Source organism: Mycteria americana, chromosome 1 (assembly GCF_035582795.1).
Source record: "Mycteria americana isolate JAX WOST 10 ecotype Jacksonville Zoo and Gardens chromosome 1, USCA_MyAme_1.0, whole genome shotgun sequence".
NCBI classification, from domain to species: Eukaryota; Metazoa; Chordata; class Aves; order Ciconiiformes; family Ciconiidae; genus Mycteria; species Mycteria americana.
In genome coordinates this window covers 181,846,970-181,869,624 of record NC_134365.1, presented here as the reverse complement: position 1 = coordinate 181,869,624, position 22,655 = coordinate 181,846,970, and the positions used below count along the sequence as shown (strand labels likewise).

At 35.8% G+C, this 22,655-nt stretch overlaps 1 protein-coding gene across 1 annotated transcript in view; it reads right to left on the bottom strand.

Moving 5' to 3' along the window:
- The window catches only part of SCEL (sciellin), a 43,751-nt gene extending 23,481 nt beyond the window's left edge, over positions 1–20,270 (bottom strand). The window contains exons 1-10 of the mRNA XM_075497265.1: positions 20,003–20,270; positions 19,820–19,893; positions 15,428–15,545; positions 14,711–14,773; positions 14,307–14,378; positions 8,826–8,894; positions 6,873–6,938; positions 5,593–5,658; positions 3,485–3,517; positions 2,109–2,180 (exon numbers count right to left, since the gene is read on the bottom strand). Of these exons, the coding sequence (XP_075353380.1) occupies positions 2,109–2,180; positions 3,485–3,517; positions 5,593–5,658; positions 6,873–6,938; positions 8,826–8,894; positions 14,307–14,378; positions 14,711–14,773; positions 15,428–15,545; positions 19,820–19,862 (602 nt within the window). The 5' untranslated portion in view covers positions 19,863–19,893; positions 20,003–20,270. The remainder of the gene's footprint in view (positions 1–2,108; positions 2,181–3,484; positions 3,518–5,592; positions 5,659–6,872; positions 6,939–8,825; positions 8,895–14,306; positions 14,379–14,710; positions 14,774–15,427; positions 15,546–19,819; positions 19,894–20,002) is intronic.
- Between the last annotated feature and the right edge of the window lie 2,385 nt (positions 20,271–22,655).

The window sequence follows — 22,655 nt, the reverse complement described above, 5'->3', positions numbered from 1 at the left end:
TGTGATTCTGTGAAGATGGATGCCTGGATAACTGTTGTACTTGAAAAAAATGCAAAAATTGCTTTTTACATTAACATAATCAGGCTTAGGCATTGCATGGAACAGTACGCAGTGAAGCTTATACTTTTAGCCAAAAGATATAGTATCGGACATCCTTTTCAGGTTAATCCCTTCCAAAAGATTTTCCTTGTATTGCTGACCAGTTTAATAGAAAACCAATTGCCATTTTCCACTTATTTTATATTGAAATTATTTCATTATGCCTTTAACATCCCTATCAGAACCCTGAGCGAAAGATAAATAATCAATTAAGTATGACTTTAAAAAGCATGACCTGAAAATCGTTCCATTCTAAGTAAAAATATAGGAAATTAAAGTATGTAAGATAAAATAGTGTTCTAATAAATGTTGGTGTTACTAGAAATACTTTTCATGTAACTGTTTACTTCCCTTGTGTGGCACGATCATTTTTGCCAAAAGTGTAGTATTTATATGACATCTTTAATAGAAAAAAGGCACTTCTGCTGACAGCTGCTTAATGCATTTTTGGTTAGCGTAAATTTAACAAAAATTTGTAGTTTTGTGAAGCTGACACATCAGCAGCAGATGGATGACATCTGAAGCACCAGCCAAATGTAAAGGAATTATAGCAGGAGTAGAGAGGGCTGCATTTTGCCTGCTAAGATTACAGGCTACTTATAGTTTATATACTGACACAAATAGCTGTGGCAGCGCAATGTTACCATAGAAACTTGTAGACCAGTAAAATATTCCTCCAGCTCTCTACCAATGGAGGGACGAGAATACAAAGCTTGATATGGTAATGAGAGCCACCGGAGGATGATGAATGTGAACTGATTGAGGGCGGGGATTAAGTAAAACCTTAACAAGCCTTTAGGAGTGAAGAATAGCTGTGACTTCCCTAGTTAATACAGTGGCGTATTTCATTCTCTAACATCTCCCACATTTGCTGACAGGACATTGTTTCACTGAAACATTGCTTTTTTCCTAGGGATTACACTGTCGGACATCTTTTGCATGTTTTTCTTAATTATTTTGTACTGTTTCTACATACTGGGGGTTTGGGGGGAGGGGGTCACAATTCAAAATAATACAGCCTGCGGCTTCAGACCTCAGAAAACTGTACTTTATTAATCAAAGTAAATAAAATTAGCTAATTTAAACTAATTTTAGTGTCTGCACCATTTAATATTCCCAGGTAAAAACTGCAAAATGAGCTACTCTAATTCTCAGCGCATATCTAGAAATCTATTTCTAATTCACTCACTTTTTAATTGCATATTCAGGCATTTTTTTCTGGTCAAGGTCACAGAGTCAAATTTTTTGCATGGTTATTGCTGATTGTTTTGAGAAATGTAACATCTCCATCAGTAGAGAACCTTACAATTTGCTAGAATTTCAGTTAAAAAAAAATTCTATGTCTTTTCCACCAATAGTTTTCATGGTATTCTGTACACTTTCCAAGATACATTAGTACATATGCCATCTAACTTATACCGCAAGAACAAGTCCATCTGTTTAAATGTACTAATTTTGTCACACTAAATGGTATCTGTTGGGTTTTTGCTATTTAAAATGTTAACACTACAATGCAAAAGGGTTTTTTTTATATACATAATAGTGTATTTGTATATGTATTATATATGTATGTTTATATGTATGTTTATATGTATGTATTATATATGTATGTTTATGTATATGTATTATATACATAATAGTGATATTACCTCTCCCACAATTTATTGAAGACCAAAGAAAATACACTATATAATCCATACTACTGCAATTTATCTGTTTCCAAACATTTGCAGCAGCTATCTATATACTGCTCTTTAAGATGCAGGCTGGACAGACTGAAACAATAAAAAATGAAACATCTGAGATAACTTAGCAAGTCAATGAGTTGGAACTGAAAGTTTGTACTTCTAGGCCAATTGTTAGGACTAGATAAATGCTGTATTTATCACACACCGTGTCCAAATGAGCTATCAAATATGGAAATAAACAAATTGAGTACTCAATATCACATTTATCACATTTATCAATGTTTATCAAAACATTGTTTTGATTATATCTGCTTATGTTACCTTGCTGTAGCTTGATTGTCCATATCAGTCTTTGATTTCTGAGGGGTCACCTCTTCTGATGAAAAGGCAGCCCTGCAATAGGAATGGTGAAAACATACTTAAGGGACAGGAAGATATTTGGAAACACATTATATCATTTAAATGGGTTACCATTGTAGATATTATATTTCTTACAAGTATAACCACAGTGAGTTTGGATTTTCTTTGAGAAATTTTTTCTGTTTTTTTCTTTAAATATGTATAAAATATATATAATATATATAGAAAGAATTATCTATATAAATATATAGATATATATAAAGAATATATATATAAATAGCTATATAATGCTTTAGTTCACTAGATTACTGCACCCACTGAGCCTTTTGAAAAATTAGTATTCCAAAACTAGCTGTTTTGCTAGTATGGATATAGTAAGAAAGTGGAGTTTCTTTGCTGTTTCAAAGTTATTTTAGTAATAAAGGAACTTTTAAATACTTTTCTACTACCTACTAAATAAATTTTACTTATTTAGTAAAGACTAACATTTTACTTATTTAGCAAAGTACTGATTTTTTAAAAACTAAATAAGTAAACAATTACACTTTCCTATTTTTACTTATTTGTGTGAACAGTCAGATTGGTCACTAGAGGAATACTAAAATTATAAGAAATTATAAGAAAGAGAGAAGGTGGCTGATACAGCTGGCAATGAGTTATGTGCTTCTTTAGAGAATCTTTCTATTAGGATGGTAAGTAAACCATGACAAGTTGTGTAGCTGTCTTAATTATAAGCCATGAAATTACAGGTTGGTTAAGTAATCTTTTCCTAATTTAGACCATGTGAAAAGTACATTTAATTAATGAATTAATTTAATAAATTTATTTTCTAAAATTAGAGCAACCTTTGCAGACACTCAAATAAGTTTAGAGTACTTTACATCAATTCATCTTATGTTAATGCCTTCAATTACAAGCCTTTGCATGTGCACAGCTTTTTAATTTACCACCTTCTTCCTCTTCACTTTGCTCATACTCTCTTTTTCACTCTCTCTTTAGAGCATCAGTTTAATATAAAGGAGTATTTACATTAGCAACATATATAACTCTGGAACTAGAATTCTGAAGCAGTTTTTAATTTTTTATGCAGTTACAGTAGGCTTTTCAATTTGAATAAATATCCAATGAAATGTTCTAAGCTATGTGAAAATAATTACATTTCTGCAAGGAAGGACGTCTTCTTTATGCACTTCTGTGACATTGACTATGGAGGAATGCTCCCAGGTAAATTATACAGTCTTTGTATTATAAATAAATGTAAAAAAATAATCAAGGTTTGTGCATGGGACTTTGTTGCATTTCTAAATCTACTAAGAAGCAAAGTAAGCAAGACATACATCGTTGGAGCTTCTGAATTTTCTGAAGTGGTCCTAGAGAAAGGAGTAAACATTTCAGAAACCAAGTAGCAAAATCCTGGTATCAAAGCACTTTGCAAGATTTTAGATCAATCAACAGCAATTAATTTTACTTTTCCTTCCTTCCAAGATGGTATTTTTCTTTGTTTCTTAATGTGGAACATAACTTGTTTAACTCAAGTAGCATAATACTAAATTCTAATCGTACTCTATATGTTACTAAGACAATAATTCTTCAATTAACATTCTCCAGTCAATCACTCTGATCAATAGTGTTTTGTTTTCAGCACACAATTCACAACCAAAAAACTCAATTACAGTGAGCTGCTTATATTCTTAGCTTCAATTGCAATTTCTTTTAAGTGTTCTGTAAAGTGTGTTTAATCAGCTTGGAACTGAAGCAAAGCACTCTAGAAGTTTACATGTCATGCTTGACTGTAGAAGGCTAGAATCAGGTCTCAGAATCAGAAAAGGTAAGTAAATAATAAACCCTGACCAAAAAAACCTGCAAACCCATGATTGCTGAACTCCCTTCCTGAGGACAGCAGAACAATCAGCCATTCTCATATTTGAAGAAAAGACACAGACACAGCTCTTTCCTCCACCCGTCTTTAAGACTGATAGTGACCTTTTGAAACTGTGGTTATTAGTATCTATGCATAGTACTTTGTTTCCTGAAACTCACAGGCGAGTAAAAGGCTTTGCTTTGGTGACTATTATTAGTTATAGTAATATTCACAATTTGAAATAGCTTTCACATCTTCAAAGCACTTTTAAAAGATAAACAAATCAATCATTTCATGCCCATCACTGTTTAACCAACTGTCCTTGGTGACATCGTTGTTATATGATCCAGGAAGGGTCATGAAAGCTTCATAAAGAATATGTCTGTATTTCAGTCTCCTCTGGACCATGAGAATAGAAATGTAACTGGATAATTAGTGTTGAGCAGGACACAGGAATTCCAGCATTTTGTTGGAGGCTGGGCAGATGCCATATAGAGGATGCATGCTATCCTATGCTTTCAAAATTACCATGATCGTAGTGAGATACTGAAACGAAGCCAGATAAATTCATCACAACTGACATATTAAAAATATCTACTAAGCACTAACTTAAAAGAAAATAAACTTTAGCATCTAGGAGCTATCTTTCTGCTGGCTGGTGAGCGACCTTGAATCTTGGCCAAACACATAGACAGTAGTAAACACAGAATAAGATTAAAAATAATTGCTAAACTTGGTTTTAAGGATTCATCTTAAAGTCTTCCAGTGACAGAGATTCCATAAACTCCCTAGGCCAAGGAATTCTACCTAACACAACAATGTATGCGTTCATTTCTGTTTCATTTAATTTTCATCATTGATATGCATGAGACTTATGTTGGAAGTTTCCCAGATTAAAACTAGGGAAGCACAAGGCCATGCTGCAGCCAATAGGGAACCTAAGCAAAGAATATCATGAAAGTTCATTCATGAATATTTTAAACCATCCATATTCTGCTTTTAGATGAGAGCACAAGAAATGTTCTCTGTTCTCGTTCTGATCTGCCAGAAAGCAATCACAACTTTAGAAATAAACATTAAACATTCATCTGCAAGTAACTTTAGCCTGAGCTTTTCTTCTAAACTATTTCTTGGACACCTTACTGAGAGCTGACTAAGCAGATCTTGAGGTTTTGTCCACAGTGTTAACCAAAAGGGCCCAGGGTTAGCCCCTGGCTGTCAGACCAAATGGCACCAATAGATTCCTGCCCTTATGGCTAGTCACTCTATAGCAGATTTGTCTTGTGGAGACCTAACTGGAATAGTCCAAAGAAAACCATGAAGAAATCATACAAGCACTGTAGAAAAATTTTGGGAGCACTTATGTAATGTCAAGTCGCTGGCGCTTCACAAACTTGGACCTCAGTCAATGCTGGGCATCAAGGTGCTAAGAGCCCAAACAAGTATTTAGGCATGGGATGACTTTCTCTTCCCATGCCATCTTACTCATCAAACTCAGTCCCTCAAAGAATTGTCCTGTTGGCTCACTCCCAAAATGAGCTCTAGCCAAGAATTAGGAAATAACTAGTGATCGAGAGTACTTACTGTTTGGTTTCCACTGTCTCTGTCGTGGTTTTACTACTCAAAACCGGAGGAGGCATCCAAGATTGCCTGTCAATGTTAACAAATAAATTCTTGAGTATTAGTTTAATGCTATGGGGCTGAACAGCATACTATGAATGTTAGAATGTCAGAAGTGACATAGAAATAGCGGGAACTTTTCTTAAATTATTAGTATTTTAAAATACTGCATACAGATACTTTTTAGACCATTTTTTTCCAGACAACTGAATGGTATTTGAAATAATACAGTAATTTTAATTATTGTTGTGAAAAATGTATTCTCTGACTCTAGGTGGTCTTTTCTACAACCTGAATGGTACAAATAAATGCATCATTCATGGGAAGGACAACCAGATAGAAGGCACAAAGGAACAGGTGTCAAATATCAACCCAAGAAACACATTCAGACTGGTATTTGAGGTCACATAAACATCACAAGCACTTTCAGTTCTTTTATTTTTTTTTTTCCTCAAAGCTATCGATCCAGCAATTGTTTGTGAGGAAAAAGCAATTGCACCATAAACAGTGCAATTTAGTGATGGCCTTTCACATCTTCAGAGTCTGAAGAGAACTAGTGCACTGAAAACACCATAAACTTCCACCGAACAAGCAGGGCTGTTAATAAGAAAATGATGACATTTTAATTTCTACTTTCATAATTCTACTGATCACAATTTTTATGCATGAAATATGGAAGAGAAAATCACAAATGGACAGGATATGCGGCTGGGAAGGATGCATAAAAATATAGCTATCACCAGCAGTACCTTTTAAATTAAAAATGTAGTTCTTTGTTCTATGCCCTGTTTTTATTCTTGCCCGGATAATACTATCTGAAATCCAGATTTTTAAAGCTAGCTGTGTATCATGCAGAAAACCTTAGTGTGGTTCATATGTACTGCAATAGCAGAGGGTCAGGTTTGGCATCAGAGATTTCAGCTGGTCGCAATTACAGTGAGCTACAATGCTTTACATTTGGACACAGAAAAGGCATACACTAGCTGAGTTAGGTGCTGCAGCAGAGTTAGCATCTGTTGTGCTACGTCCACCAGGCTCACAAAACTGGCTCTGCAGAGACAACCTTGCAACACAGTGGAAAAAGCCAGAGCATGTAAAAGTTGAATTCTTGAAGCTTGCTGAGGAGCTAGAGCATGCTAGAGGAGAGAGTTGGTAATGTTCTTTTATATAATTGCGGTACATAATTGAGGTTTAATAAAGTGCTATATATCCTCTGGCAACCAAGCAATGGTGGTAATGAATACCTTTTTTTCTTGATTGGAGAAGTCACAGAAGTGTTTGTGGATGATGCATTAGGAGTCCAAGATTGTCTGTTAAGGAAATAGATGTAATTAATTCATTAATCTTCAATAAGTGTATCATTTTAAACAAAAAAAACAATGATAAGAAGTAATATTTCTACTATCAGAATGATACAACTGTGTATGGTAAATGGTATGACTCTGTTTATATATGCCACCTGAAATTTTGGAAGTATCTCAAAGGATACTTGAGATACTTTGAGATACTTGAGATACTTTTGAGATACTTTGAGATACTTCTCAAAAGTATCTCAAAGGTTTGGGACACCTTAAGGGATTCTGATGCTTAGAGAACAGATGTGCCTTTACTTGATATCCAAAGTAACTTCTGACTTCTTAAAATCTTGACTTCTGTACCTACACTTCAGTCTCCAACCACGGAAATATTAATATCTTTATTTTTTATACCTTAAATTTTATGTTTCTTATTCAGTTATGTCAATGCTGTAAAATATGCCTGTAAAAGGAGCCAGTATTCCTCATACTTCTAACTATATAAATTCCAAGCCAGTGATTTTTCTCGTGAAGTTTATCAAAAAGTTATTGTCTTGTCCTCTGCAATTCTTAATGTAATGAGAATAACTGAAGAACAGAGCTTTACAAATCATTTTATTGCTCTCTGGCAGGAAAAAGTATATACCATTTAAGTCCCACTTCAGAATTCATGGTAGGTCTATTAAAAAATCATCTCTGGAAAAAATAACATAAAAGCCAATTTATGTGATGTTTCATGTGTCCTCATCACCATGATTTACAACATAATGGTACAAAATCATAATTTAAAAGAATGACCTCACTTGAACTTCAAATGCCAGAGATACTAATTCGCTCTTCAGAGTAATATCTCAACACTTCGCAAGATGACATTTAACTGCTGTGCTCCATCTTCACTACCAACTATATTCAGTGTAATTTATTACTGATAGAACACTACTGACATTGATGAAGGCACAAAGCAATATATTTGTCCCTTTACATTTATAAGTATGATGGTTGAGCTATTCTGAATTTCAGTTTTTAAATAAAAATTTCAATTAAGTAAGAGCTGTAAGTTCTTTAGAAAATAAATTTTCAGTGTTGTGTAGTCATATTACATATATAAATTGGCAATCTCTGAATCATAATGACTTCTTTAATAACATGTCAAAGATTTTGTACTAACTTACTTTAAATTAAAAATTGATTTCATCGTGTTTTAAAGAAAAGACTGACCTTCTGACAAAAGAAAAGCTTTCCACTGGAAAAATCAGTTAGCCTGTCTGTCAAAAAAGTACTTTTATGTTTTGGTACTCAAGTTTTCCCTTGGCAATGTTCAATGGCATTTTCCATTGAAAACCTTAATTAGAATCTTTTCACGTAGTCTTTCCTCAGAAATACGTATTAAATGTGGTAGAATTCATGCAGAGAAATGTAGAGCTCTAGAATATACCCACACTGAACTGTTTTCAAAACACTCTTACTCTTTCTTTTTTGTATTTAAAATACCGTATGTCTTAAATAATTGCTATGCTGAGTAAATGCATAATCTAAGCTGGTCTCTTTTCTAATCTGTGTGGAGAAATAGGCATTTTTAAGGAAAATTCCTCTTATTCTAAAGAAAATATCTGAGACACATCAGATGAGCTGTCCTCCAAAAGACCCTTTTTCTCCTCATGGGCTATAAAAAGAGTCTATGATAACCTAGATACAGATGTCTGCATTCCAGATGTCAGGTGGTGAAATGAAGCCTACTGTTAGGCCATATGCCATAAAAATTATTTCTCTAGATATTCTTAGTATGTACATGTAATCAAAAGTTATGATAATATATAATACTTAGATGATAATGCATTATAAATGATACATGATAAATTATAATACATAATACTTAGATGATAAAGTTACCAAAACTCATACCTGTTGCTTTGCTTATTATTCAGAGTTGGAGACTTATTTATTTTATCAGTATCACTTCTGTCTGGAATTCTGTCAAAAACACAGAAATCATTTATAATACACACTCTAGATAGTTTTTTTTAAAAAACACTTTCAATAAAATTAAAAAATGGAGTATCACTTTGCCCTGTGTACAGATTAAAAATTCGCCAGTATCAAAATAGGTATAGAACAGAAGCTGAATTAATATAAATTTAGTGCATTAATGTCTGAAGAGTCTAAGTAGCTCACTGAAAAAAACTGTTTTAAAAGGTTTTGTTCAAACACTAATTGATATACTGTATCAAGCCTTGTTGTTAACAGTTAATGTATTACAACTCCTCTGAATTAGATCAGAATACTAGAAAGAAAGCAATGTTTTTCAGTCAAGCAGTCCATAAGCCATCCCCTTTCTCTCTCCCTCACCATCCCTTGAGAGATGCAACAGTCTTGTTTTCTTTACAACTTTTAGAGATCAATGTGATTTGAAAATACTCTGGTGTAAAATCCCTGATAAAGCATAGTAGTGACCTACAGGAATAACATCTATCAAAGAAGTTAGATTATTTGTGCTTGAATTGATTTTATTAAGCCATGAAATTTACACTAAGAAAAAACCAAGTGATTTTTCAAGCCCTTTATGGATTCCACAGCTGTTGCCTAAAACCCTTCCGAATTTGCACAGAAAGCACCAGGTAGCTATTGTAGCTGAAACAGCTTAAGTACTTATTTTATTTCAACTTTCTTCACATATATGGAATATCCTTTAATAAGAACAATTCTTTAATAAGAACTCCAAAAAGCTCAAATATAAAGTGATGTACATTGAAATAGATTACAAATACTAAGTTGAGAGAGTTATCTTAAATATTTGGCTGAAACAGCTGAAACATATTTTAAGCTACATCGTATTTACATATAGAAATTACTTAATTTTAGTTATCTATTCCCATCTATAAACTGAAGCTATAGGTACAAAATAATTAATCCTAGAACTGTAATCTAAGATTATGTACAAAACATTTTGTATCCTGCCTTCAGCCAAGTATCACCGAATACTGTTGTATTTAATGAAAAGCCTTCACGGGAGCTCTGCAACACAATCCGCACCAGCATGTGCTCTGTGCCTTTTTCAAATCTTAAATTTAATTGTGCAAATAACTATCTCGTATCAGGGGCAGTTTGTGACTGTGACCGGCAGTTACAGTTACTCGAAAGATCACTAGAGGTCTCACTAAACTTGCTAGCATTACTACAGATGCAAACATGAGCGTTTCTTCTAATTCACAGCTATCCAATGAACCAGCATTTGTTTCACGTTTTATTTTGTATTTTCAAAACTTCCACACAATACTTTAACTAGTTCTGTATTTGCACATTTTAAAGACTTAAAGGGTCTATCTGGCATCCTACTCCACTGCTGCCCAATGTAGCAGAAGCTTTGAAAAAAGTGAAAGAAGAAAGGTAAGTATAATGTTAACTTCTCCTTGTACAACTTTTCAGCTTCTGATAAGAAGTGGTCGAAGAATATTCTTTGTTTTCACCCAGAATGCTGTCTCCAACAGACACTTTTGGATCAATGATCCATTTACCCATCTAATGTTTTTCTGAACTAATTTAAATTTCTGGCCTCCACAATATCTTGCAGTGGTGACTCCTACAATTAATATATGTGTTAAGGGAAAAACAGGTGTTCGTCTTCTTTTTTTCTTTCTTTTTTGTTCCTCTTTTTTTTCTTTAAATCATTACCTAAACATTTCATACAGTATCTCCTCATTCTTACAGTGCAACAAACAGAAAATATTCCTTCCTTACGCACTTTCCCTATATCACTCTTTTCCAAGGTGAGGAAACTTTTTCTCTTCAGACATTCCACATACGAAAGCTATTCCATCCCTGTGATCATCCTTTCTCACCTTCCTCTTTATTTTCTTCTGGTTCTATTGTAGTTTCTTCACATAAGTGAAATGCTGCGTGCAGTGTTCAAGATGTGTAAAACAGGATCATACCATGACTGAACAGTGGTTACTGGTTTGCTCTCAGTTCATTTTCTAATAATTTCTACCATTCCAAAGGATTAGATTATTAATAAAGCAGACAATGTAAGTGTCTCATTAGCTTCAGTCCCATCTCTTCAGATCTGATTGCTATAAATGCAGTTAGGATTTATTCTTCCTGGAAGCTATTCTGGACTTAGAAGCATTTAGTACTTAGAAAAACAGCAATGTAATTTTCACTGTCACCATTTGATTTTTAAGGTCTCTCCCATCTTTTGCTAACAATAAGAGAGAAATAAATGGATAAATAAATTTTTTCCTCCCATCCAGAAAGGCTGTCTGTGATCACCTGCACAATGCAATTGTTGTCTGAGTTATGAGGTGTAGATCTACATGCCAGTACAAGTATATGTGCACCTACTGCCATCAAGCTATGGATTTCTGTTAACAACTTAACTGTGTTTGGTATTTTCTTGTGCTTGCAGCCAGTGGTGCAATTGCATGTAGCCATCTGCAACATCTCTCCCAGGTCCTTAATACTGAAGCTGATGTTCAAATTTTGTATATATTGGCTTAGGCAAAATTCATATCAAACAATACCTTCTTTGAACATGGATATGGCAGTATCCAGGAAGCAAAATTCTGTACTTAAAATGGCTTTTAGATGTGTTTTTACTGTCACATTTACACATGCAATGAAGAACTCAAAATTACTCCTATACTCCTCAAACAGTTTCTTTTGGATTTTTTTTAATTAGAATTTCAATGACTATTTTGCCATTTTGAAAACTAGCTATTGAAGAGTCATTCATCCCGACAGATCCAGATTCTTTGAATCTTGTCTTTTGGAGTATTACAGTCATGGCCAGAAGAGATACAAAGTAGAATTGTGGAAAGATATTCTAGTCTCTGGCTTAAAACCAGGTAACTCCTAAAGACCCTTTGCAGGGTAGAAGATGACCATTTTATAGCATCTTAGCTAGACAAAAATTATTTTCCAGGTAGACAGCATGACTTACAATAATTCTGTAAACAGCTCTGGGAGATCTCCAATACCAAGGTAATTCTCAAGAACTGTCTACCAGGAGCAGTCCTTTAGACTTTATTCTACATTCCAGGAACATGCTCCATTTTCAACTCTGCCTTTTAGTTTTGAACAGGAAAAAAAAAAGAATGCTTCTTTTTCACACAGGCAACTAAACAATATAGCTGTTCTGCAAACTGGTCTGTTCTAAGCTTGGAGACTTCTGTACTATGGTTATGCTTGCCAGAAATAATTTATAAGAAAATAAGGGGATTGTACCTGGTGGAGAACATCCTTCACAGAAGAAGCGGAAATACCAAATTTGACTGCAGGCTACAAAAAGGTGCTAATAGAAAATAAATCACCACACCCTTTTATGCCTTAGGTTGCAAGCTTGAGGAGATGCAGAACACGTGGTCATCCCTTACAGAAGTGCCTGCTGGCAATGCGTGTGCACAAATGAATCCTGGAATGGCTATATTTCACAGTTTTGAGAAGACCAGTGATGAGTGAGGAAAAATAAACAACTTGACCACAGCTTGCTCATTGTGATCATTTCAAGATAGAACCATCACTATTCACTCCATTTATGGACATACTCCGCATTAGTTATCAGAAGTGTATATTCACACCTATAGTCCCTTCTTTGTATTCTCTGTCATCTGTTGCATTTTAAGAACCCATGTTAGATATTTGTGTACATGAAAACACAAAGACAGCCAGCTTATAACCTAAAATAATTCAGACATCTTAATATCTCAGCACAAAGCAAAAAGACATAGATAGCTAGAGTACAAAAGGACAACGCTGTTCAGTGACACTGTAGAAACTGGAATTGTCCTATGACTTCTAAATTAGTCATCGAGGGCTTCTATGCATGAAAATTAAACCTTGAAAATTGTTTTCAAGTCAATGAGCATGTGGATAAGAGTGACATAGCTGATATATTCTACTTGAACTTCCAAAGAGCTTCATAGAAATTTGCTTTAAGGACTCTTAAGTAAACTGATCTCCTATGTGGTAATAGAGAAGGTCCTTTCATGCATAAATAACTGATTGAAAAATAGGAAACAAAGGTTTGGAATAAATGACAATTTTTCAGAGTGGAAGGAGGGATCTGTACAAGACCTGTGTTTTTGCATATATTTACAAATTATCTGGAAAAGAAGGAAAGTGAGGTGATGTTGCTTGCCAATGACACTAACTCATGGTAGTCAAAACAAATGTCGACTGGGAAGGCTTTCAGAAGTCATCTTCTACATGTCAGATTTCTAAAATGGCAGATGACATTCACTTTTCTTAGATACAAAGTAATGCCTGCCAAGAAAAACAACTGATCTCTGAACCAGCTATTATCACTCAGGAAAGAGGTCTTGGAGTTATATAGATAGTGTTATAAAAATGAAAGCTCAATTCTCAGCAGCACTCAAAAGAGCAAATTCAATATTATGAAGTATGAGGGAACAAATAGCAAATGAACCACGTTGTTATACTCCTTTATGTATATACAAGGTGTGCTCCCATCTTAAATACCTGCATGGAGATTTGGGCCTCCAGATCAAAAAGACTAATATGGAAATAGAAAAGATACAGAGGAGAGTAATAAGTAAATTGAAGTTACAGAATGGCTTCCTTGCGGTGAGTGAACAAATACAGCAGGATTCACCAGCTGTAGAAGAATCGATGGAGGGGTGATATCACACAGCTCTGTACCCTATTCTGTTCCCGAGTTCTATGGAGAAGGTAAATTTTATGTAACAATTTTTCATTTTTTCTTACAACAGAAGTAAGGATCATCAAACAAAATTATACAGTGCTAAGATCCAACCAAACAAGTGCAGTTTTTCCACAGTATGCATTTAAGTGCTGGTACTCATAGCCTCAGCATGTTGTGGATACCAGATGTTAATGGGGGCTGAATTTTGAAGATGTGACTCAGAAAGAATCTGCAAACACAGGCATGGCCATGTCTTAACTCAGCAGAGGTCAAGGCTTAAGAGGACATTCAAATTAAGCACCTGTATGAAAAGCATATGATTCTGATATTTGTACTGATCATGGTATGAAGTGGCAGCAAGAATTTGCAAAGAACTAGGGGTTTAGCCATGTTGTGCTTAACTATTGGAGATAGGACTTCGATTTATAGTTTGAAAAGCAGGAAACTGGGGAGGAGTGGATATCATCTGTGCAGAGATACTTACATTTATGAGGACAAGAATACACAGAAATCGGTACAGAAAAAGAAGATCAAGAGCAAGAAACTTCTCAAATCGCATTTCCACTAGTCTCAATGACAATTCATGCAAAAATCATTCAGTCTTCTACTTAGATGCTTAATAAATAACAAAAAAACCCCCACTGATTTAATTCGTGCTTTCATTTTTAAGACCTCTCACAGGTATGAGAATCACAAAATACAATACATACAGAAAAAAGCCCTACCTGTCCAAGGTAGTATCAGACCTGTATCGTCCAAGTACAGCTTTCTGATCTTCCTTTTCATTTGTGCTACTGCTATAAAAAGGTTAGAAATGTCACTTTGGTCACTGTTTTTATTAAACAACTCATGACCAATAAAACAATATCTAAATCTTGAATTAAGGTATCATACAGGGTTTCAGACCATCCAGGTGTCAACAGATCCAACCCTGCATCCATTGCAATCATCGACTTAACAATTATTGACATCTAAGTCAGATTTACAGTGGAAACATGTATAGACTAAAACTGAACAAAGAAAGCTCTTGCTATAAACAGGATATAGTAAAAGGATACTCAGTTTTCTTTGGCAATATCATTAGAAAGGTGTTCAGATACTCTACTGTACCTGAGATACTCTACTGTACCTGTGTAGGCTCTCTTGGGATTTGTATTGATTAAGCACAGCCCTTCCATAGTTTTCATCAGCACTTCAAGAAAAAGAAAGACAGTGGTTAGATAAAATTTGAATATTAAAAATAGAAAATTGTTTTTTGGCAAAAGATTTCTGTCCTTGATCAGATTTCACAGCTGTTCATTACCACCATAACCACACCAGCTACAGATCTCTGCATTAGGTGACTCCAGACATTTTGGAGTAGGAATTATCTCTTCCTACATGCTGTTCATGGACCAAATAGTGAGACCCTGGTCTAAAGGTGGAGTTTCTACTGTAATACAAGTCCTAGTTTGCATTACAGTAAATTTCAACTGATTCTGACTTAAGATCCTTAAAAGAACTTGTCAAGATTTATAATCTTCGTGCTTGTAAAAAGAAAGAGTCAGATCACATTCTTGCAACCTAAATATATGAAACATGGGATTTTTCTTGTAGAGGAGAAGCCTGACATCTCATTAAATCCTCAATGCTCAAAAGTCCCAATGAAAAACATAGTCAGTGAAAGTCCAGCAGACCAATACTTCCGAAAGGCAATCAATATCTCATCAAGATAAGCAAATAATAGTTATTTGATGAAATTTATCTAATTCTGGTTGATACCACGCATGAAAAAGTAGACACTCCACAAAATGTACATAGCATACTGAACTAAATACAGAATAAATGTATTTAATATATTTCTTACCTTTCCTCTTCAGGCCTCTTCTTTATCCAGCTGTTATCCTGCAAAAGGGTCCGTCGTTTATTAACATCATGAGTAGCCTGTTGTCTGCTTTTAATTGCAACAGAGGGGCTCTTATTATCTGCAAATGCAGAGAAACATGTCTTGAAAATGAATGTATGGGATAACTTTGGAAACTTAAAGTACGATTCGAAAGGCTGAAATATGTAAAAGTTTAGCACAGATTGAATCTTCAGCTATCATGGAATCACAGAATCATAGAATCATTTAGGTTGGAAAGGACCTTTAAGACCTTCAAGTCCAACCGTTCACCTAGCACTGCCAAGTCCACCACTAAACCATGTCCCTGAGCGCCACATCTACACGTCCTTTAAATAACTCCAGGGATGGCGACTCAGCCACTTCCCTGGGCAGCCTGTTCCAATGCTTGACAACCCTTTTGGTGAAGAAATTTTTCCTAATATCCAATCTAAACCTGCCCTGGTGCAACTTGAGGCCATTTCCTCTTGTCCTATCACTTGTTACTTGGAAGAAGAGACCAACACCTCCTCGCTACAACCTCCTTTCAGGTAGTTGTAGTTGTATCACTCCTGTTTAGTGCAGACCGTTTCCTTGAAAAGTTTGTGGCTTAATCCCTTCAACCTTGAAGGGACTGCAGAAGCCAGTTTACCAAACTAAATTCAGTTTCATCCTTAATATGAAACAGCTTGGTATATTTTTAATGTAAACAAATATCACAGATCTGATAAAGGAATTGCGAAATATACATACCACAGTAATTCCAGGAAAGTCAAAGTAATGAATCCTATTTCCTGGGGTGTTGTCTGTGGGTTTTGTATTTTTAGATGTGTGACAGGATGCAAATTTTGAACAAAAGCTTGAGATGATCACATGGTCCTTCACCTACATCCAGCCCAACATGTGTGGATTTTCCGGTTTCTCAAAAGGGTCAGACTCCGTCTGAAGCTTTTTCCTCAGTGGCTGAATGAACAGGGTCTCTTTTCTAACAAGCTATCTAGTTTTACTGAACTTTTAATAAAAGCAATACCTTTACGGTCTGTATCTTTACATCAGATTTAACTAAAATTTTGGTGTATGGTTTTGTGTGGTTTCAAAGGTTATTGGGAGGAACAGACAGATATGCACATTCACATGCTGTATGAGCATGTAAGCCTTATTTACTTATGAAAACAACCTAAAATATCTTTGCCCAACAACGCTGATATTTAGTATATTGAGGAACTAACAATATGATGTTCACTTGATTTGTAAGAATATATGTTCCTCACTGTATTAGAAAGCTGATGTTTATCTCCTCTGGTTTCCCTTTATGAGGGGTTTGGCCCAGAAGCAAGCAAAAATATTCAATTACTGTTGTCCAGCATTCTCAGTTCTTTTTCTTCCCACCTAAGTTTCATATCATCAGCCTATTTGAGGTGAAGGGGAATATTGTTGTGCCATTTTACCATTCCCCTTTAAAGTGGAAGACTAGAAGTTAAGCCCAAATAGAAATTCCATTTTTTAATTGTGATACTTGCCCCAAACTTTCCCAGACAAGAGAAGGTGAAAAATTAAATACGCAAAACCTTTGTCAACAGCATCCCATTAATCAACAAACTGACTGATGAAGAATACTGAGTTTCTCAGGTTTTCCTTTAGAGACCTTAATGACTTTCTCCATGAATTCCTCACTCTCTGAGCATCCACGCAAAAGGAGTTCAGCACCACCAGATTTCAAGAGACATCATTATCTGGTGTTCAGTAAGGACATTTGACCGTAAAGATTGTGTATAGAAAGACCACACTTCACAGAAAATACATGCAGTCAGTATTATGTCATTTGTCAGAGCTGTGTTTTGGCATTCTGCTGTGATTTATAAGCAAATGTAGCTCTTGCTTTTAATCCAAGAACTTCAGCTGTAGTGATAACATGAAAAATGACAAATAGCTACAGTGAATGGAAGCCAAATTATAATAAAGCACCAAAACATTTATTTTAACTGACAATGGCCAAGACTCATTTTTTAAATACATTTTTCTCATGAAAGAAAAACACTGCAGTATAAAGATAAAATTCAGTCTAAAAATTCATATCTGACAGTAACCCAAACTGTGTCTCCTCTTATCTGTTGCAATTCACTGTAGATATATCCATACTGTCAAATAAAAGAAGGCCAGTGAAGGAATTAAAGGATTGGACTCATTCATGTTTGCCTAGTTGCAAACGTTCTCTGGGTCTGTGTTAGACTTGCTCTCTCCAAGACTGAGCTGCTAGAGAAGTGACAAACATTTAAGAAGCATGGCTGTGATAGCACGGATGTGTGTTGCTGTCTCTTGGCCCTGATGCCAAGGTCTGGCTTTCTTTTTCTGAGCAGCATAGATGCAGCCCTTTGAGACCATTAAGAAATGAACAGGCACATCAAAGATGAGATTTGTAAGAAAGTGCTGACAATCACAGCAGATTAAGAACAAAAAGTCATCTGTCCTCACTGCATGATTTCTGCATCAGCCTGTTCACTGCTAATTGAGCTAGTTTTTCTCTTAAAAATATTTATTAAAATCTGAATTTAAAGACTTCAAAAAATGAAGTCATCCAGCTTCACCTGCATAGCTCCAGTGGTTCATTAAAATATCTATTAAAATAAACACTTCTTGCAAACCAAAAAGAGGGAGGACCTCCATCAGTTTAAACAATAGCATTGTCTCATAGGCACTGTCAAGAATGGAGATAGTTGTAATTAGCAAACAAGACTGTATTAAGTGCATTTGCTCTAAATATTTACTGTTTTGAATATACTGATAATACTAGCAATGACTGGGACGTAATAGGGACTTGGATGACCATATATAGATAGAAAAAAAACTTTGCCATGTTCAGTATTCAAGGATTTGAATGAAGATCCAATAGCAAAAACTGTACCTTCCCATTCTCATATGTATTTAGATATTTTTAATTTGGTACAATTGTTTGCATTGAAAAAAAAAGTTAATTTTTGAAAGTAGTAAAAATGTGGGTTCAAGTATATGCATTCCAGAGATAAAACTTCTCTACAGCAAGGATAGCTGATGGCAACTAAAGCGGTGGAAATGATTCCAGCATTCCTTTCATACTAATAGTTTTAGCCAAAGATGCTTTCAACTGTCTGCAATACATTTTAATCTGTGCTCTACTGTCAGCCATAACCTCCTCTGAATCTTAAAGAAAAACTCTTCAATGACACAAACATAACATAAGCATTTCTATATATTCAAGAAACACTCAGTATATATCCGGCTATTAAAATTAATGTTGCATATGCAATATTGGCTTTTTTCCAACAGCATTTTAGGAAAACTGTTATCACCTACCCAAAAATCACTTGGATTTCACAGAAATCATGGCTTTCTTAATTGCTTAGTGAAAAAAAAAGGGTTTGGGAAATCTTCTATAAAGGCGGTAGCCAAGGAATACATATTGTGTTTTCTTTTCAAGAAACATCACAATCAATTTGCTAATGCATGAGGCTTTGGGTTTGCTGAAGAGTACTCATTTCTGGTCTAATGAATTGTCACCCAAGTTTCAATTAAAAAATTAAATATAGATCTGATACAACAGTTCAGGTCACATGAGCACTGGCAGATGGAGCTTATCCCCTTCTTATTTTGGCAATAAAAAGTTTATGTCCTTACCACAGTAGAGCCAAGCTGCTCCCCACCATGGCTGCACCCATTTTGGTGTACTTAGGCCTGACACGTCCCACCCAAACCAGGTCCTCATGCACCTCAAAACCTTTCGGTCTTTAGAAGTATTTTGCAGGTTTGAGGGAAATGGACAATTTCATCATGTTTTCAGTTTGCCTCTGGTCATTTCTCTGCATAGAAAGCAAACTCCAGCCCTCCTCAAGTTTTGTCCCTCCAGAGGAACACACAATCCCATCTGACAATGATTAAAGAGCTTTTCTTTCCCCTCTCCCCATTCTAATTTTCCTCAGTTTTTCCTCATTTCCGCTGAGTGAGTCAAAGAGACAGTGCTGTGGGCGATGGATGCCCTGTCTGCCCACTGCCCTCCCAGCCGCCATGCTCCTGTGGGCTTTCACCAGCAACCACAGGCCTCAGCGGAGGGAAGCGCCATCTTGCACCACGCTGCCTGCATCCACTGCTCCACCACACTGCGCTGCCCAGCACTGTGTTTCAGCCTGAATCTCTGCCAGCAAAAGTTTATGCACAACACCACTAGCTTTGCGGCTCAGGAGGGTCCTACTGTGAATTTAATAACCAGCCTGTCACTGCTGAAGAGTGGTGGTGTCCCCTGTGAGGGAGCTGCGCGATGGGCATGGCGATGCTTGGAAGGGAGGGAGGCCATGCCTCAATCTCTAAGTGCCCTGAGAGCAGAAAATGAAGGAGACTCAGTATTACCGCTTTGATTAGGAGACTGGTTTCGTATGCTGAAAGCTGACATTTTCTTCAGTGGGGTGTCCTTCTGTGGGAATCTAAAAGAAAACATGAAAAAAAAAAAAAGAAGAGAGAGTTGGTGGTGAGATTAGGAATCAGCCCCCAAAGACAATTTTAGTTCATTTGCCACTTTGATCACCTCCTCGCACAAGTTTAGTCTGACAGGGTGGAATGACTTAGCACTAGCTGCAGCCTTCTTTGAACTGAAGCACAGACACGGTGCTTCTGTTCCCTCCCTGCTGATGACTATGTGTATTCCTGCCCCGTGTCTCTGCCTGTCACACTGCCTCTCCCTCCTTTTCCTTGTTGGGAGCTCCTTCCCTGAGAACGTTTCGGGTGGTGAGAGCCTTCGGAGGAGAAGACAGAGTGATGAAGGATGGGGTGAGGCGATTAGCTTAATGGGAAGATGATATCAGCCTGTGGCTCAGAGCAGTGCCTCGAGCCCACGTGGGCTCAGCCAGCCCCGCTGACGGGTCTCGCAGCTTCAGTGGCCTGCAGCTAACATGGGGTTGGGGAAAGAGGCGGTTCTTCTGCCCTGCAGCGGTTTTCCAGTCACTGACTTCTTCCCTTATCTCAAATCAGCTTAAAAAATGAGCCTCCAAGACTGCTGATTTAAAAAAAAAAAAAATACTGGGGAGTTAAGCCACTCAAAAGATTCCATGTTGTGCTTTGAAACTGGATTTTGAATATCAGCTTTCCTAGAGAAAGCATCAGGCGGAACATAATGACATTTTAATGACAAAAAAAATTCCCCCTTAAGTAAAAAAAAGGCAATCCTAACATTGACTTAAGACTGTGGACAAAACTGACCTTCTTAAGCAAAAGGATTCCTTTTTGAATAGCAGCATTTTCCAAGAAAACAATGTTAAGCTGGAAAGCTCCCAACCAGCTCCACTGGTCAGGCTGCTAAAATTTACAGAAGCACCAGAAAACAATTTTTGTGACAGAAGCAGTGGTTAAAAATGAGAAACATTCCCAGTTATCTGGGTGACACAGCTGTCCTGGCTTTTTTGCAGACGTAGTGTGTATTGCTCACTCACATAAGACAGAGTGAATTGAGACCAGAGCCTCTGACTGTTTCTTTACTGATGGAAGGTGAAGTTGTTGAATTTTGGCAAAAGCTTAGCAAAAATACTAAAAGCAATGATGACAACAAAGCATATAAAACTAGTGGATGCCACAATGAATTGCACTTAGAGCAGATTTTTGTTTTCTATGTTTTTACTGCCAGACAATTGCTAAAAGAGCTTATGATTACAAAGGAAAGAAAGCAGGAAACCAAAATCTGGATGTAAACAAATGCAGATCTTTTTAGAAAGTAAAGATATAAATAGAAAAATAATATTGGAGTCCAAAAATCCGCATATATCTTACCCAGTTGTGAAATTCCAGATGTTTATAAGAGTTTAAAATTCTGGTGTGTTGATTGGAAGGATCTGACCCACGCTCCTTTCTTTTAACCTTAGTTGTTGGTATCAAGCATGCATTGGCACAGTGAGTGTAGAAAACACGTGACTGCTGGTTCTGGTTCCCACCCAATAAAAATATGCTCAGGGCTATGGTGAGCCTTATTTATTTTGCAATAGGTTATAAAATATCTTTCAAAAATTACTGATATAAGGTTTTAAGCAGATATGCACTGAATTTCCTAGAAACTGTTCAGGTAGGTTATCAAGCAATCAGTTTCAGATAGTAACGACTCTTGCTGTATTTTCCTGAACTGTCACAAGATGATAGAGAGGACTCAGATGTATTTATGTTTTCAGCTTAGCAACAGCTGGACATCTGATACTGGTCTTTATTTCAGTCAGTCCCAGGATAATAGGAAGCTTGACATTTCAGTACATTTTACAAGCAATGAGTGCTGGCACTTCTTCATCTGGAGAAAAAGCAGTAGTTGTGTATAGAAGGAACTTGGATTTATTTTCTAATAAAGAATTTTAAAGCCATTTCCTAAGGGAAGTGAATCATAAAACTTTGAAAATGGAGCCTTCTTTTGTGAAAATTAAACCAAATGTGGTCATTCTAAGGCTTAGAATTGTTAAAAATACACATTTTGCAAATATTAAAATATTATTTAAATATTTCTCATTAAAAATAATAGGAAACTGCTATGTAGACTTCATGTTATACTATAGCCTTGCTTTCCATAGATTCATGATGGGAACTGAAATTTCTTACAGAACTGCCAAGAAAGTATCATACACCTTTGTTAAAAATAAACAAGAAAGTCTCAGACATTTGTTCTGAAATAGAAATTATCTCCAAAGTAAAAAATCCATACATTTTGAGGCTTGTCTTTAAAATCTACAGACTAACTACAGATGCATTAATGACAGAGACCCTGAAAAACAACTGGAAAGCAGGTTTGCAACTCCCGCTTGTATCCATGAATGACAAAAGAAATTCCAGCAAAGAACTAAAATCAGTCCAGAGCAAGCGTGTTTCTTTCACCCTACATCATTTAATTGAAACGGTGTTTTGTCTGTTGTCCTATATTCATTTTTTAATGTTTTTAGGGCAAAGCAATATTTTTGTTGCACATGTGTACAGCATCCAGAATAAACTACTACCTAGTCTCCAAGCCTGAAAGTAGTACGCATAAATGAATATAAGAAACAGGCACACTCCCTTTTACAGTCAGCACTGAAAATGTGCCAGGTATTCTGCAATTTTAAACCCAGGCATTTTAGTCTTACAGAATACCGTCATATTGTCCTCAAGGTTTACTTCTTGCTTCAGAACTTTTAAGTTGTATATCAAAGATTAAGCCATTAAAATTTAAAATGCAAATTAAAAA